Source organism: Trichomonas vaginalis, chromosome V, assembly GCF_026262505.1.
Source record: "Trichomonas vaginalis G3 chromosome V, whole genome shotgun sequence".
In the NCBI taxonomy this organism is placed as follows: domain Eukaryota; phylum Parabasalia; order Trichomonadida; family Trichomonadidae; genus Trichomonas; species Trichomonas vaginalis.
Genome location: NC_067207.1, coordinates 25,070,889 through 25,088,841, shown reverse-complemented (window position 1 = coordinate 25,088,841; position 17,953 = coordinate 25,070,889). Strand labels below are relative to the sequence as shown.

General features: G+C 33.6%; 7 protein-coding genes and 1 pseudogene across 8 annotated transcripts, besides 1 other annotated feature; 3 read left to right on the top strand and 5 right to left on the bottom strand.

The window, feature by feature from the left end:
* Nucleotides 1–15,740: part of a mobile genetic element that runs on past the window's edge.
* On the top strand, nt 1,055–1,951 carry TVAGG3_0398960 (organellar and viral DNA polymerase type B; the record flags this gene model as incomplete). The annotated part of the gene is made up of 1 exon (XM_051232626.1): nt 1,055–1,951. One exon carries the CDS (start codon nt 1,055–1,057, stop codon nt 1,949–1,951), a length of 897 nt encoding a protein of 298 aa, XP_051102356.1.
* On the top strand, nt 3,090–3,926 carry TVAGG3_0398950 (KilA, N-terminal/APSES-type HTH, DNA-binding family; the record flags this gene model as incomplete). The annotated part of the gene is made up of 1 exon (XM_051232625.1): nt 3,090–3,926. One exon carries the CDS (start codon nt 3,090–3,092, stop codon nt 3,924–3,926), a length of 837 nt encoding a protein of 278 aa, XP_051102355.1.
* TVAGG3_0398940 (uncharacterized protein) lies at nt 5,276–5,722 on the top strand (the record flags this gene model as incomplete). Its single annotated transcript, XM_051232624.1, has 1 exon — nt 5,276–5,722. One exon carries the CDS (start codon nt 5,276–5,278, stop codon nt 5,720–5,722), a length of 447 nt encoding a protein of 148 aa, XP_051102354.1.
* TVAGG3_0398930 (protein of unknown function, DUF4108 family) lies at nt 5,739–6,128 on the bottom strand (the record flags this gene model as incomplete). Its single annotated transcript, XM_051232623.1, has 1 exon — nt 5,739–6,128. The coding sequence occupies one exon, from the start codon at nt 6,126–6,128 to the stop codon at nt 5,739–5,741; it is 390 nt and encodes a 129-aa protein (XP_051102353.1).
* On the bottom strand, nt 6,596–7,428 carry TVAGG3_0398920 (uncharacterized protein; the record flags this gene model as incomplete). Its single annotated transcript, XM_051232622.1, has 1 exon — nt 6,596–7,428. A coding segment is annotated over one exon (833 nt), but the record flags the coding sequence as incomplete, so codon positions are not given.
* TVAGG3_0398910 (uncharacterized protein) lies at nt 7,457–7,750 on the bottom strand (the record flags this gene model as incomplete). Its single annotated transcript, XM_051232621.1, has 1 exon — nt 7,457–7,750. One exon carries the CDS (start codon nt 7,748–7,750, stop codon nt 7,457–7,459), a length of 294 nt encoding a protein of 97 aa, XP_051102351.1.
* On the bottom strand, nt 10,186–10,784 carry TVAGG3_0398900 (uncharacterized protein; the record flags this gene model as incomplete). The annotated part of the gene is made up of 1 exon (XM_051232620.1): nt 10,186–10,784. A coding segment is annotated over one exon (599 nt), but the record flags the coding sequence as incomplete, so codon positions are not given.
* On the bottom strand, nt 12,619–13,542 carry TVAGG3_0398890 (annotated as a pseudogene). The gene has a single exon. A coding segment is annotated over exon 1 (924 nt).
* Nucleotides 15,741–17,953: the final 2,213 nt, after the last annotated feature.

Sequence of the window (17,953 nt, the reverse complement as noted above, 5' to 3'; positions counted from 1 at the left end):
AAGTGGGATAATAAACAACTTTATGCAGATGACGCGAAACGGAGTTGACCCAGAATATGTTTTCTACCAGAGGAGAAACAGAAATGTATGAGCTCAGTTAAAGAATGCTATGGAACTCAACAGGAAACGTAAGAGACTAGGCGGACATTAGATTTTTACATATAGTAAAATGGGTTTCTTCAGTAAGATAGGAACTTTCTTCGAAATGTTGGAAGAGGTATATTGGAATGGAATAAAAACCGTAGGAAGAGGAATTTGGAAGAAAATAAGTCCTGGGAAGAGTATTTTAAGGCATTTTGTGAAGAATATACCAACCCGCGGAAAACAGCGGGTTGCTTTTTATACAAAATTCATGCAGGAATTCCCGATGAAATCAAACAGGTTAGAGGAATGTATGTAGACCCAAGACTCGTAAACTATATAGCAATGTGGGCTTCTCCAAAATATTGTATAGCAGTTGGAAAAATTATGGACTCCATAGACAAGAAAGTTCATGAGAAGTTAGATGAAGAAGAACTTGAAGATACAGTAGAGAATGCAAAACCTTTGTTTGAAGAAGAAGTTAGAAAAATGCATGAAAAACAAATAGAACATGAACGTGAGATATGTTCTGGTTATAGAGATTCTCCATACGAACTAGACCAATGGGAACAAGAAGATTTAAAGAGAGAATTTAGAGAATATGAACTCGCTAAGATAGCATTTGAAGCTGCAGAAAAGAAGTTAAAAGTTTGGGGTCGTTTTGTAAAAAAATATTGTGAGTAAATGAACCATTTTTTTTCAGCAAAAATATATTTTAGGGTAGAAGGTTAGATCTAACCTGTCTTCTACCCTCTTTTCTACCCTCGTAGAAAACACACAAAACTCTTGAATTTTGTATAAAAAAAGCAACCCGCGGAATTCCGCGGGGTGGTATATTCTTCACAAAATGCTTGTTTTGAGGTCGAGCCATTTTTGGCTCCACCGTATTTTTAAACCAAACTCGTTCATTTTGTGCTGAAATAAAATAAAGGTAGTCCCACCAAAAAATATTTTTTATTTTTATTGTAAGAACATGTTTGCAACAACAGCACCAAACTCGTTAGTCATGAACCCAACTTCAATGTTAGTAGAGATGAAAAGCTTCATTCCTTCTTCATATACTTTCGAAACAGAAATCCAGAAGATAAAGCAAGAACTTCTCCAAGGAGATTTAGACTGTAGTGCAAAAGATGAAACAAATGAACAGTATCTTTATGAAATGCAAGATATTATAGACCATTTGCCTAAACTTCCTGAAATACAACAACAAAAACTCACTATTCCAGAATTCGATGAAATTGAAGTCAGACTGACTGACTCAGTAGAAATAAAGAAGTTCATACGAAAGGTAAACTATGAGTTTCTTGGATTTCATTACAACCACAAAGACTGCGATATGGTATATTTCATTGACATATATAAATCTGAAGAATTTAAGACCTACGACAACTTTGTTTCGTTAGTTGCTGAGTGTGTCTTGCAGATAAGAGATAAAGATAGAAGAGGTAAGGTATGGAACCAACAGATAAAACCAGCAGCCTTTGAGTTAAAGAAGACCATCTACGCCTTACTTGTTTTAGCAGGACAAATTTCAGAATATAACGCAAAAATGAACTCACAATGTTCAAAATGTAAAGCAGCAACAAGGAAATATAACTACTCCGTCAAAGAGATAGAAAGAATGAGAAAAGACCATACTGACTTAAAGAAAGAAGTAGAGAAACCAGCAGAAGATAAAATGGACATGTTGACATTTCTGAACAAAAACTATCCAACCGCAGAAGATTTCCTTCTATCTGATGTCAAGAAGAAATATAAAGAAACCTTCGGCATTGTTAAAATTTTTGATATCCTTCGTGAAGAAATAGAAGCTACAAAACTGTTTAAAGTCATGAACCATCACAATGTTTACCATGTAAAACGCTTGTAAATAGTTATGGTAGAAAAGAGGGTAGAAAACGGGGTAGATATACCCTTCTACCCTAAAATATATTTTTATTGAATTCTGTATAAAATTCTGAGTAAAATGACATATGGAACACATACTTTTTCAGTAAGGACATATGGGGTAGAAATGAGGGTAGAAAACGGGGTAGATATACCCTTCTACCCTAAAATATATTTTTGTCTGATTTACGCTCATTACGATGAAGTCTTGACAAAACATTTACGAAGAAGTATATTTCCTGTGTTGTTGTCAAAATGTCATGTTGTCACACTTTTTCAGAGAAGTTCATTTAACCGAGTGACCTGGTCGCCTAAAATATATTTTACTGAATTCAGCACAAATTTCATGAATTTCCTTAAGATAGAAAATAAAAGCTAGTTTTTTTAAAATATTTTTTTTTATTTTGTATGTAAGAACAGGAAATGTCAAACACTGAGTTTGAAACAGTTAGAAAGATAGACAATGACACCAAAATGGTTAGAATTGGTGATTTAAACGTAAGATACTCAAAGAAAATACAACAAATATTCTTGTCAGACATTATATCTCCATCTGGAAAGAAAACAAACGACTGGGTTAAAATTGCTTCAACTCAGAAAATTTTGACAAAAATCCTGAGCTTATGATATCGGTAAGATTTCATGGAACTACAGCATATCTTATAGACAAAAGTCTTATACCAGTAGTTTTGTTCTGGTTAGACCCAGTTGTTGGATATAATTTCATAACATATGGTTCATTCGATACGGAACGTTGCAGTGAAGGCTTACTTTACATCGTTCAGAAACCGAAAGACTTCAATACAAAGAGATATAAGATAGGAAGAACATTTAATATAACTAAAAGATATGACTCTACAGTCAATAGAGTTAAGGTTGTGTTTGTTAACGATATGAGAGCTGCAGAAACAGAACTGCTTGAAAAGTTTGAGAAAATGTATGGTGCTCCCACGAAAGGTAAAGAAACGTTTGAAGTAGATGAGATAGATAGTGCTATAAAATTATTTGACGAAGTTGCTGAAAAATACATGTAAAGCGTTTATTTTGGTCTTTTGTGAAAGTCAGAAAATAAAGTTAGTTTTATTTTTATTTATTTTTTTATTTTGTATGTAAAGACAGATATGTCAACAACAGAGAACACAACAATTATAGTCCATGAAGCTATAAATGAAGAATACGAGTACATACAGTTTAACAAACAACTCCGTCTCATTCGTTCGGTCAAAGACGATATGTACCAAATGCAAAGTATTTTGACAGCATGTTTTGCTCCAGATACTAAGCTTCCTAAAGACTGGTTTAGGAACCAAAGCACACAAGAACTTTTGAGCGAAGCACAGCGAGACATACTTTTTTCTGAAAACAGTGAAGAACAGCGAGTAGGGAAGAAACCCCAGTCGCCAAAACTCTATGAAAATCGTGAAAAATTGCCAAACGGTTTGAGAGGATATTATGTACATAGACTTCTTGTAAATGCTGTTGCAATGTGGGCTTCGCCTCGTTATGCTTGGAATATTTACAGACTTCTTGACGAAATTCACAGACAAGAACGTGAAGAGCTAGAGAACAAGCTTGAAGCAAAAGACAAAAACATACAGAAAAGAATACCACGTTCGGTACCAAAAGGAAAGGAAAAGAACTATAAGTATATGATTTATACTGAAGAGATGGAAAATGAAGAAGATAAAGATATGGTTATGTTGCATTTAGTCAGAAGAAACAACAAAAGCTTTTACGACCTTGCTAAGATTTACAAATCTGACAGAAATTGGTTCTATCGCGAAAACTTACCGATTTCAATGACCCCAAATGAAGATGTGAAACAAATAGTTCAAGATACGTTACCTCAAACACACTATGATATGAAAGGTTGTACAATTCTTACCTTCAAAGAAGATTTGCCATTGTTAAAGGAAAAAATAACAGAGTATTTTGACAACTTCAAACAAGTAGAGTAAATGAACCATTTATTTTTACGCTTGACTTCAGATGGCTCAGGTAGCTCTATAAGGTAAATTGTCTCGTCAAATCCTTCTGGCATTCCGAGTCCTTCCTTCCGACAAGAAAAAAATTTCCCGACAACTGGAAAAAAATTTCCCGACAACTGGAAAAAATTTTCCTGTTGTTCGTCCGTAAACCATTCAAATTTTCGAAAATTGAGAACTTTTTTCCCGACAACTGGAAAAATTTTTCCCGACAACTGGAAAAAAATTTCCCGACAACTGGAAAAATTTTTCCCGACAACTGGAAAAGTTCTTCCTTCCAACAGGAAAAGTTCTTCCTTCCAACAGGACACAAACGAATGTCTCACGTTCCTCTTCCTGAATGCCTTCCAAAGCCAGAAGAACCGACAGCCCCAGCACCACAACAGACTAAGACTAAACACTTACATTTTTTACGCTTGACTTTTTACAATTTGAACTTTGTTCGCGTAGATGTGAATTCTGAAAGAAGTATGAGGGTCTTGTATGACTTTGTACTTCTCCCATAGTTCATGTCTGTCAAACTTACCTGCCATGGACTCTTTCATAAGTTCCATGAAATCGTCTTCGGACAATCCAGGGAAAAGTATGATATCAGTAAGTATTCTTTTAACATCCTTACTTAAACTCTTTGCTGTCTGTACACAAATGACAACTGAAATGTTAAAGTGTCTGAGCTTCTTAAGAATTCGACACATGTCTTGTTCTCTATTCTTTAACAAAGGATGAGAGGCGAAATCATCTAAGATAAGAAGACACCTGTGAGGGTAAGTCTTCCAATCGTAAGATTGCAATTTCTTCGAAATGTATTCTATCTCTTTCTGTTTGTTTCTGAAGTGTTTCTTCTCTAATATTCTCTGCATTTCCTCATTTGGGTCTTTAAACTTAGAATTGACATACTCATTTATAGCATTGTACTTCAAAACTCTTCTTTGGTACTTCTTTATCCAATCCAACAACTCAGAGTCTTTTATACATACTAACTTAGACTTCTTTATAATATCTTTGAACGAATTGACGGTTTGATCGAATTGACCAGAAGTACTACAAATGACTACTAACTCATAGAATGGGTTCTTCTCATCTAGTTCTTGTTGTTGTGCAGCCATTTTAAGATAAGTGAAAGTCTTACCCGACCCAGGTGGTGCGATTAGACCTGTTATACCATTCTGAGCAAATAGGAACTTGTCATGTATGGGTTTTATCTGAGCATTTTCTAACTTCCTCTTGTTCTTGTTTAAAACATTCTCAAATTTCTTGTCAATGTCAGCAAACTTTTTTTCTAACATATTTTTAGAAAAATTAAAATTTTTATCTTTTTGAAAATGTCTAGCGATTTCGCTATCTATATTCGAGACAAACTTTTTGACAGCAAAACATCTGTCGACCATAAAATCTTACATAGTGTAAACAAGAAAGGTGAATTTGTTCTAAAGTTCTGTTTCTGGGAATATGACAAGAACCATAAAACATTAAGCAGAGAAGTCTTAAAATTTGTCAATGACAGACTTGTTGACAGAGATGACGCCGATTGGAAAGCTGAAGTCCAACAAAAGTTCTTAGAATGCAAAGAAGACACATGCGCTGTTCTTGAAGATGAAATAGAAAACAGAATAGAAGAGCTATTAAAGGACAAAGACCTTTTACAAAAATATGGTTCTGAGAAGTTTGACATAACTCCACCAGAGAAGAAGAAGAAGAGAGAGAAGAAGAAAGAAAGAGAAGAAGAGAAGAAAGAACCTGAACCAGAGAAAAAGAAATTTGACATGTAAAAATAAAATTTTATTTTTAGAACATTTCTGGGTCAATGTCAATGTTCTCTTCCTCTTTAGGAGCAAACACTGGCTTAGACTCTAAAATCTTTTTACCTAATTTACCTTGAACTTCAACTATCTTAGACTCATAATATTCATAGTCGTCTGTCTTCTTTGGTTCATAAGGTATAACAAGTTTGTATGCTTTGCCTTCTTTAAGGTTTGAAAACCTTCTGTCAAAATTTTCTTTGACTGCTAACAAACCTTCTATGTCTAAGTCTTCAAATTTCGCACCATTTTTAGTCACAATAGCAAACTTAACTGGTTCGATGTTCCAAACTTTGTCAAATGTAGACTTTTCAAAATGGTAGAAGTAAACATTCAAATAAGCGAATGGGTCTAGTTCTTCTTTAAGTCCTGACATATATTTGTTGACTGAAATATATTTCGTCATCTTTTCTATCGGATAAAAAAATATTTTTTTAAAATTTACTCAGAAAAATTTTTCTTTGTATATACGCCGTTCTGAACATCTAAAAGATTTTTGACATTTGCCAAGAATGTTCGTTTAGACGCTGTCATATAACCATATTCTTGACAATATTGTTTATACGAATCGTACAATGACCTTTCATCTAAACACTCAAAGTCAGTTTCATCTATGAACAGTTCATATACACTCTTGTTTGCTTCTAACAATGTTTGTCTTTTTCGGTATGTGGAATTTGTCTTGGATTGAACTTAGAAATATCTAATGTCATGAAATATGAGAACAAGTGGTTGTAAAAGTCAGATGTCAAAGTTTCTGCTAAGTCGTCAAAATATTCTGTATCTTGCATATGAGAATCTGACGTTCTGACAACTACATATCTTCTGTCAGAACTTTCTAACTTCATCGGAACGGCATTGTTTGAAACCATGATGAAATTTGCAACATTTTCACAAACTCTTTGGTCTCTATACTTTCTTTCAACAACTCCAACTTTGTCTGTTATAAGACTCTTCAAAGCATCTGAGTTCAAAACTTTTGTTGTATCTATACTTTGAAGTTCGTTACATACTATAAGTTTCATATTCTCTATTGAAGAGTTAAATTTACCGCAGATGTTTTCTAAGTTTGTCATATTAGGGTTCGAATAGCCCTCTAACAGTTTGCATAAGATATCTGTAAAGAAAGTGTTCTTACCTGTTCCTTGTTTTCCAATTATGATGAGAGCAGTTTCATTTTTAGCACTTGGATGTTGTAAGATGTTTGCAAACCAACATAAGATATACTCATAGACTCTTTCGTTTCCATTGCATATAATTTCTTTGACATGGTCTAACCAAGCTTCTATAACATTTTCTTTCCATTCTACTTGTTCGTATTTATATCCAGTGAAGATAGAATAGAAGTTTGGAGAAGGTGTATAGAACTTTATACCACGAACTGAAAAATCTTCTAACTTTGACAATAAGATATCCCAAGCATCTAACATCTTCATTCCAACTTGTACGACTTTTATTTTCTTAAGTTTCTGTCTACATTCTTGTTCTGAAACTATTGTCGCTCTTGGTTTGTTAAAGACAACATCCCATTCTTTCATGACATAACATTCTGGGGCAGAGTCGACATAAATGACTAAACGTTTCAAATTCTCGACTGCTTTGTTATAGTCTCTAAATGGACACATATTTCTGAACGCTTGGAAGTCATAAAAATCTGAAACGTCTATTCTGTACATTTTTATAAAAATAAAAAAAAATATTTTTTTATTCTTGAGCTATTTGTTGTTCTTGAGCTATTTGTTGCATTTGTTGTTCTTGAGCTATTTGTTGTTGAAGTTGTTCTTGTAGTACAATACTTTCACCAGTTGCATCTTCCAATTCGAAACTTTCTGCCGTCATTGACAAATACATAGGACATAAAAGTTTTACAGGAACAAAGTTTGCGTCAACTAAGGTTAAGTTTATGTTTGCTAAAGTGTTTGAGTTCACTAAAGCTGAAAACTCTGCATTCGAATGAACAATAGGCAAACCAGCAGAGAAAGTGTTGTTTATACGCATGAGTATTTTTTGGTCATAGTAGTTTCTGTCGACATTCGAATAGCACTTTGAACCTAAGTTTGAAACAATATATAAAATAGGTGTACTTAAAGTCAATGGAATAGACATTCCTTGTATGACACCTTTTCCTGTTATAGGAAACTGTTGGTAGTAAAAACCAGATATAAGTTTTGTATTATAGCTCATATCGTTTATACTAAACTCGGTCGGACATCCAAACATAATGAAACCTGCTCTAGTTGCAGCACATGTTACACTCGTACGTAAAGTATTAAATAAGTCAACAAAACCTGTTGGTGGTATATCTGAGTAAGTATCTTCAAAGAAGTATTTTTTACCATTCACAACAACAAAGTCTTCTGGTGTCAAAAGAGCAAAACAGGCTTTAGTCGTCATTGTGTTTAAAGTTAGTTTACAATACCGTCCTTGAGGACTTTGTAAGTTTGTTGTTATAGAATTATATGACTCAGGGTTTTTAGTCGTAATAGTATAAACCACTATGTCTTCTGCCATTTACTTAGCAAACAAACTTTAATGAAATGTTGTGGTCGTCAAATATTTTTATGACGTCTGGGAAACTATATTTTAAGTTCAACGTTTCACCTCCTTTCATAACGTATATCTTGTCAATGACATTATATGAAACACCACAGCAAGCAATGTCGGGTTCTATTTCTTTGATGTTTATATCGTCTGCCTCTGTCAAAAGTTTCAATAGTTCTTTCAAAATTCATGAGGTGCGATGACATATGAGTTCACTTTACAGGGTTGTGCTCAACCAAGTTTAACATTATACCCAAAGCCTGACAAATCTTCTCCTGAGTTTGAAGTTTGTCTTTAAGTTGTTGGTAGTCGTTTCGAATATCTGCAACAGAACTTAAGTCTCTGCTAACTTCAGGGTATGTTGGTTGTTCTTTTACAGGAACTATTGTTATACCATCTTGGTCTTCGTATGGTTTCCCCACTTCAACATCTCTTTCTTTGACATTGACAATAACACTTTGACTGTTTGTTTGAGTTGGTGAATTTAACTTCACATCTGCCACCGCCATTAAACCTTTTGAAACACTTACGCTTCTATTTTTCGGAAATGACATTTTACTTAGAATAAAAAGATGGACGTATTCGAGTATCTCTTCGAATTGAAGCAGAACAAAGTTTACACACACAAACAATACAAGTTCATTGACAGAATAGTTCTTTATACAAACAATGGTAAATGTTATAGAATAGCAGTCTTTGCTGAACCAAAATATTTTCATAAAGCAAAGAAAGTTGGTATAACCGAGATGGTGAAAGTTCTTGAAGCAGACAAAAATATAACAACAAAACTGACCGATATTTCTAAAGGAAAGTTTATCTTACAATTTTATGTCAAAACTGGCGTACTGTCAATATTTGACGGAGAGAAGTCAGTTCAAGAACAACTTACTGACCTGCTGCCAAAATCTGCTCGATGGAAGCTGTCGTTATACCAATCTGAGGAGCCCCAGCAGGTTTCATCGAACGAATCTTCAAAAGAGCATCTTCCGTGAAAAGTGCTATTGGTTTTGTAAACTTCTTTGCTTCAGTTCATCTGGACCGTCTCTGTCACCAGTATATTGTATTTGAACTGTACCAACAGTTGAAATACCACCCATAAAGTCTTCTGAGTCAGCAAATGGAATGCCAAGCCAAAAGTTTGAACGGTCTCCATTTGTATATTGAGTTTTTTGACCTCCTGTATGAGTCCATACTTTCACATATGGCATAATAGAACTTTGCATTTCAGGGTTAATGGTTGTTGTGAAGTTGTTGTTAAAGTTCATAGCATCTAATGTCAAGTTGTATGACCTCATATCCTCAACTGTAGAATATTCTTCTCTTGGATAATATTTGCCATCTATGTTTATATGATATTTAATACCAGGGTTGTAGAAACAAGAATAGTCATTTATAGTTCGTCTGAACAGTACAAACATAGTATCTGCATGTTTCATTGCAGTTGTTAAAGCAATATCTGTTCTTGCACCTGGGTCAGCACTTTGGTTTCCAACTTCACCTGCAAAGTCTTTGACAGATATTTGGTGTATAGGGAACATAAGTGGAACTGCAATATATTTGGCAGCTAAAGCATTTGAAATATCTGGGTCCAACATATAGACTGCAAGTCTGCTTTCTATTCTCTTGCATTCAAATTTTCGCATGTGAACTTAACTGGGTCCCAAGCATCTCCAGCAGCATTGAAATAATAGTTTACTTCAGTGTTGAGGTTTGAGAAACCAAAGTCTAAGTCAACTTTGTTTTTGCAAAAGTCGGCGAATGACATTTTATTTGTTCCCACTACTTCTGTAAGAGTGAATGGGTCTTGTGTTGGTGCAATGACTAAGTTATTTTTGCTTGGAGTAAGTTCGATAGAAATTTTTCCTGCCCAGTTTGGCAAGTATCTTAAAAACCTGAAGATGAGGAAAGATGACAAAGGAACTCTAAGTTTCAGTTTTACTTTGGTTACTGCTGCTGCAGTTTGTCCAGAAAGGTTAACATAAACTCCTGGAACGTTAGGGTCAAGTCTTCTTATTTTCTCAATAGTTGCATACTGGTCTGTTTGTTCTCTAGCTTGTGGTTGTACTGAGTTTCTCAAAGCGAACCATTCATAGTTTGCCCATGTTACTGTTTGAACTAAGTCAGAGTTAGAATATATCTTATATCCCATGAAAACTTCTGGAGCATATTGGTATCCGACATAGAAAATTCCATTGCAACCTTTCTTGTCAGACAACTTGGCAGAAGGTTTTATTTCAATGTCTTGTTCCACGTATAAGAATGAGTTGTCAATAGAAATAATATGAAACCTGTCGCAAGCAATATCTACTGTTGTTGAAGAACCTTCTCCAAACTCACCTACGTTTCCATAAGAAACAGCAGTTGTATATTCGTAAGTTCCAGGAACTATTTCTGACCTTCTAATGGCATTGTCGCATTCGTTATACCATTCGGAAACATTTCCGTTCATGGCATCCAAAACTGTTGGCGTTATATTCTGAGCGGCGTACATTTCATATGAGTAAAATATAGAATAGTTGGATTTATATGTCATAATAGAACCCACGTGGACCAAGCTTTACTTTCTTCCTGACTGAGTTTTAACTCTTCTTTTCCTTCATTGCCCTCTGCTTGAAGTTGTTGCATCTTTGCATTATGTTCATCTAGTATGTTGCAAATTTCCCATGTCCTTTTTGCCTTTGGCTCTGGTCGCCCATCTCAGGTAACCTATATCCTAGAAAGAGTTTGTCATAGTTTGTATTTGAGTCTTCGCGTATTGTTTGCATGACTCTTTCCTGAGTTTCCGGTTCAAGCTCTTCAAACAGTGCCTGTCCATATGGAATAAGCTCGTTTCCAAATATATGTTTTTGTAGCCATTCTGGTTTTCTTTCCATGTTACCAACTATATCTTTTGTGAATGGGAAAGCTTTTACCCAATCTTTCAGTCTTTCGTCGTTTATTTCTGTAGTTGGTTTTATTTTGTCAAGGAACATGTTTTCAATACTAACATTTCATTTGGTACTGTCCATTTGAGTTTTCTTAAATATTCATCCCTTCTCGTTCATTGTCTGCAAAGTAAGTTTTTATGACATTTTGTAACTTTCGTTTGCAAGGTCATGTACAATAGGTTCTTCCTTCTCCCTCCCTAACTTTCTTTCTAAACTCTTCACCAAATATACCATCTCTATGGTTCTGTGTAGTTCTTTGAGATAAATGTTCTAGAACGTCAGGTGTTATATTTCCATCAGCCATGTTCATTTCATACTGGTTCAAAATATCTGCATCTTTCATATCTTTCAATGGCATTAAAGCCGCGCTTAAATACCACTATATCTGGTTCACCATTGACTTCCATTGCGTCTACAACTTCTTGGAATTGTGGTTGTAAGTTTATGAACCACCTATCCGGGTTAGCTTTATGACCCCATCTCATTGTAGTTCCATCGTCTGCAGAAACAAAAGTAGGTTTGTTTCCATCTTGGTTAGGTTCTGAATGAACTTTAAACAATGTTTCATTTCTATATGTTTTCTTGAAATTTAACCTTTTATTTTCACCGAGTTCATCCGAAGATTGAACGTTAAATGCTCGTAAGTAAAAAGGGTTGTTGTATTTGTGTACATTTTTTTTCAGTTCTTCCATTCTATGCTGAATATTTTCATCTGGTGTTGGAGTCTTTTTGTATGTCGGCAAACATTTTTCAGACTTCCCCTTGAAATTTTTTCTCTTGGAAAATTCCATATTCTCCGCATACTCTTGTTGAGGGTCAAGATTTTTCGGCTGTTCCAAATCTTCATCTAGTTCTGTGAAGTTAGTTTCCAAAGGAGTGACTTGTTCGTTTCCTTCAGGCTCTTCTAGCTGTTGTTGCTGAACTATTTCTTCCATGTCTGGTTGTATCTGAACTATTTCTTCCTGTGGAGTTTTCTTGTACCTCATCTGCTGGCATTTCATATATTCCGAGACCGTTTTCAACAATTTCCCTATCTACGTCATCCGCATTCATAAGCTTTTGTTCTTTCGTTCCGTCTCTATTTTTTACGCGTTTCATGACGAAAGTTGAATTGTCATTTAGCTCTGACATCAAATATCTCGGAGTAAATTCCGTTCATCCATGTCATTTGGATGATATGCTATTAAATCATATCCCTTAGCGAGCTTGTATTTTCCAGGTTTGAGATTAATATCCGTTTTTGGTGCTGAGCCATAAAGCTAAATAGGTTCGGGTCAGTATTTCCTTCCTTGAACTTTCCAATAGCTTCTTTATATCTGTCACTAAAGTCAATACTATCTGGGAAACCACACTCTTCTTTAAGCATTTTTAAGAATTCTTGGTTTCCTTGTTCTCTACTTCTTTTATGTCCTTGCTCTGTTTGTGGTTGTTGTTGTGCAGGGTTTTGAACTGTTGGTTGCTGTGCTGGTTGTTGTGTTGGTTGTTGTGCTGGTTGTTGTTGTTGTTGTGCTGGATTTTGAACTGTTGGTTGTTGTGTTGGTTTTGGTGCATGCCTGTGTCTGTGTCCATGTGACGATGTAAATGTTTTAGGTAGTCCTGGTGCAGGTGCTTCTCTTGGAGGGTTTGGTGGTATATAAATTCCACCAGCTGGCACATATGTTCCATCTGCAGCGTAATGTCCTACCTGACTTTTCGTTCTTAAGAAAGCATTTACTAGGTCTGTTTTGGTCTGTTGTAACTCTTTTTCTTGACTTTTCACAACAGTTGCTCTAACGGCGTCATAGGCACTTTGAACTGCCTGTCTCGTTGCTGCGTCTGTTATTTTCGTCATATTTTGTGCTACTTCTTTTAACTCTTTGTCGAAACCTTCAGACTTCAGTTTCTTTCCAGATGAGAAATCGTTCACTTGTTTCACCTTACTATGAAGAGCTTCGAAGGCGTTCTTAAGTCAGCATTTGTTAAAGCTTCATTTGAACTGTCTTCATCCGCTTGTATTTTTGTCCTTATTGACCCTATGAGTTGGGCTGCTTTAGCGTTGGCTTGGGCATCTAACCAGTCATTGTTAGCTTTTATATATTCTGCGCTTTTCATTGCCTTTTGCATAGCCGCGTCGTTATTTTTACTTTCTTGTGCTAAGTTTTCATACTGTACGGTTTGGTTTTGCAACTGTAAAAGTTTTTCTGCCTTTACAGTTGCTTCAACTTCTTTTTTATACTCATCGCTATCCATATATGTCTTCAGGGCTTTTTGTTTTATCTCTTCATCTTTCAGTACTTTATATCGAGTAGTATGGTTTTTCAAATTTACAACATCTTGTTCCATTTTTGCTACTTCTGCTGCTTTTTCTGACACTTTTTTCGCATATTCCTCTGTACTTAGTTCTTTCAGTTGTTCTTCTTTCTTCTTTTTCTCTACGTTTAACTCATTGAGTTTCTTTGTGTGTCTGTCATATTCTAGTTTCTTTTCGTTTTCACTTATTTGCTTCTGTATGTCTATGTTTGACTTTTTGACATCTGTTATTTGATTTTTGAGTGAACTCAAATTCATTTGACTTTGAGGGTTATAGGCTGTTCCGTCTGCAGCTCCACCATAGCCTGCCATTTTCGCTAAAAGTGCCGCTCTTAAACCTCCACTCTGTGCACCAACAACTCGGTTTAAAAGCATAGGATTGCTTGACATTTGTTGCAACATAGTGGGGTCATTCAGCATTTGTTGTTGCAACTGTTGTTGTGGTGTCAGTTTTACTATTGGATGTTTCAATGCTCTCTTCCTCTTACGTATATTCTTACGTAGCTTACGTGGCATTTTAAGTGAAGTTAAAAAGCGGTTTTTGACAGATGTATATATGACACTTTTTGTTCAGCACAAAAAACTACTCGGTCAAACTGTTGTCAGTTTTGTAAAATAACCGTCCTATCTCCGTGCCTATGACGAAGAAGTCTTGAAAATTCAAGAGGGTAGAAAAGAGGTTAGAAAAGAGGTTATATCTAACCTTCTACCCTAAACATTATTTTTGTCTGATTTTACGAAGAAGTCTTGACAAAACATTTACGAAGAAGTCTTGACAAAACATTTACGAAGAAGTCTTGACAAAACATTTACGAAGAAGTCTTGACAAAACATTTACGAAGAAGTCTTGACAAAACATTTACGAAGAAGTCTTGACAAAACATTTACGAAGAAGTCTTGACAAAACATTTACGAAGAAGTCTTGACAAAACATTTACGAAGAAGTCTTGACAAAACATTTACGAAGAAGTCTTGACAAAACATTTACGAAGAAGTCTTGACAAAACATTTACGAAGAAGTCTTGACAAAACATTTACGAAGAAGTCTTGACAAAACATTTACGAAGAAGTCTTGACAAAACATTTACGAAGAAGTCTTGACAAAACATTTACGAAGAAGTCTTGACAAAACATTTACGAAGAAGTCTTGACAAAACATTTACGAAGAAGTCTTGACAAAACATTTACGAAGAAGTCTTGACAAAACATTTACGAAGAAGTCTTGACAAAACATTTACGAAGAAGTCTTGACAAAACATTTACGAAGAAGTCTTGACAAAACATTTACGAAGAAGTCTTGACAAAACATTTACGAAGAAGTCTTGACAAAACATTTACGAAGAAGTCTTGACAAAACATTTACGAAGAAGTCTTGACAAAACATTTACGAAGAAGTCTTGACAAAACATTTACGAAGAAGTCTTGACAAAACATTTACGAAGAAGTCTTGACAAAAATTTACGAAGAAGTCTTGACAAAACATTTACGAAGAAGTCTTGACAAAACATTTACGAAGAAGTCTTGACAAAAACATTTACGAAGAAGTCTTGACAAAACATTTACGAAGAAGTCTTGACAAAACATTTACGAAGAAGTCTTGACAAAACATTTACGAAGAAGTCTTGACAAAACATTTACGAAGAAGTCTTGACAAAACATTTACGAAGAAGTCTTGACAAAACATTTACGAAGAAGTCTTGACAAAACATTTACGAAGAAGTCTTGACAAAACATTTACGAAGAAGTCTTGACAAAACATTTACGAAGAAGTCTTGACAAAACATTTACGAAGAAGTCTTGACAAACATTTACGAAGAAGTCTTGACAAAACATTTACGAAGAAGTCTTGACAAAACATTTACGAAGAAGTCTTGACAAACATTTACGAAGAAGTCTTGACAAAACATTTACGAAGAAGTCTTGACAAAACATTTACGAAGAAGTCTTGACAAAACATTTACGAAGAAGTCTTGACAAACATTTACGAAGAAGTCTTGACAAAACATTTACGAAGAAGTCTTGACAAAACATTTACGAAGAAGAAGTCTTGACAAAACATGAAAACATATATAATTTGTGAAAAGTGAAACATTATATAATGTTTTCGACCAAGAAGACTAACAATTTTCCGAATAAAAACTTCATTTATACTAAACATCTTCGGGGCTAGAAGGCACGAAGTGCCTGGAAGCCCCACTACCTTTTTTTTTTTTTTTTTTTTTTTTTTTTTTTTTTTATATCAATCAAAGTTCGCTTTGCAGATGAATTATCATAAAATAACAAAATCTATTTTTAACATTTGATAAGAATATTGTTTCGATTTTTGAAAATATTTTAAGTCTATTATCAAATGTTTCTTTTAACCTTGAAATATTGATATGTGTAATTCATTTCAATGAAGGCTTAGCGTACACTTTATAATGTTTATTCATCGAAAATGTTTATCCTTGGAGATCGTAATATTAATATTTTAAATTCTTTATATCAAAAAATAATGATAGAATTTAATAAAAAAGGGTCAAATTATATTTCAAATTTTTAATGGAATTTGAAAGGATATAAAATCGATTCAATTCTATTCAATTTTCATGATCCAATTCTGATTCAGTCTGATTTGGTCATTAAAATGCAAATAAATGGTTAATAATCCTTTATTTTAGAAGTTTAGTATTGTTTAAGTATCTTTCCATTTTTAACTGCAAAGAAAATTTGATAAAAAAAGTGGATCTGTTTTAGACTATTTTTAATGGGAAAATCAGCAAACAATATAATTTTAATGTTATCTGAAATCATTAGAATTTGAATGAATGTAATTTAACTTTTATTCAATTTTCTTGATCCAATTTCAAAAGTATTGCCCAAATTGCAAAAGAATTGCCCAAACCGACATGCTTATTCCCTTACTTGATTATTCTAAATTCAATATGCGGATTATTTGTGTATTTAAAAATCAATCCGTGTAAAGTAGTCAAAAATGAATGAATTTTTAATAAAGGTCAACTTCAAAATTTTTCAAATACGCAAAATATGTCCCTTAAGCAAATGTATGGGGAGGATATAAAATTGAGAGGTATAGTTTGATTTTATACTCCCAAAAAGTGACATATTTTCTCTGATCAGATTATCTAATGTTAAATAGTTATTTTAGTAGTTTAAAAAAGTTTTAAGAGATATCCACCTTAAAAGTGGGTATGTTCCTTCCTTAGATGCTGTCAATCACATGAATTCAAAACTTTTTTTGCTCAAATATCAAAAAATAAAACTTAATTATTTCAGTAGTAACACTATCATTTATGATTAACATCTTATTTACAAAAGTATAAACGATATTTAACATGTTAATTATGAACATATTTTCATAAATTAAATCTGAACCAAATATTCAATATAAAGTTAACGATTTCAATACAAATTCAGCAATAATTATCGATTTAAACAATAGTTACAATATTTACAATCAATTTCGTTCATTTTTAAAATATTTTATTTCAATTGTTTTTATTTTTTAGCAAATCAAACTGGGATAATTTTTTCGCTGGTTCACAACCTACTGATTACAAAAATAATGCCCCTATTTCTAATCAACAAGGCAATTTTAATGTTCATGAAGTTTTCTTTACGAATCATGACACAGAAATTATTCATCTCTCAGATGATGATAAATATAATAAACTTCTTGTATCTGAGTGCGTTTTTAATTGCACAAAAGGTGGTAATATTTATCAAAATAAAGGTCAAGTTGTTCAATATCGAGTCTGCAGTATCAATCCAATCAAGCACATTGATTTTGAAGATCCGCATTCTTATTCCACAGCGCCACATTCATACATTTTTGTAACCCAAAGTAGAACATACAAAAATTATTTAATTGAATCAACAATAACTAGAAGCGATGGATCTTTAGGACCAATTATTCATCAATACGGAAGAAATATTATTAAAAATGTAAATATTTCTAATTCACTAACAAGAATTAATTCGGTCTACACTATTTCAGGAAATTCTGATTTAAATGCAAATGTTTCATATTCAACATTTATTAAAAATACAGCTGTACAAAACAATTGCTTATCACATTATGCATATGGCGCTAAGATTCACCATTGCAATATTATTTCAAATGAATGTAGTCAATCCCAAAATAATGCAGTTATTTCTGCATCTGATAATGTCAATATTTTAATTATAGAATGTATTATAATATTCAACACAGGAAATTATTTATTTTATTCAGATTATGATGCTTCAATTGCAGTTTCTTCTTGTTTCATCCAATTAAACTATAATTATCAATTAAATAATTCGGAAAATGTTGAAATATCAACAATTGATTCACTAAATATTGAAAATTCACATATATCCACAGCTCTTTGTTATCCGGCTTTTCCAATGTTTAATTTGATGAATATTACAACAGATAAAGCAAAATACAAATTTGGAGAAG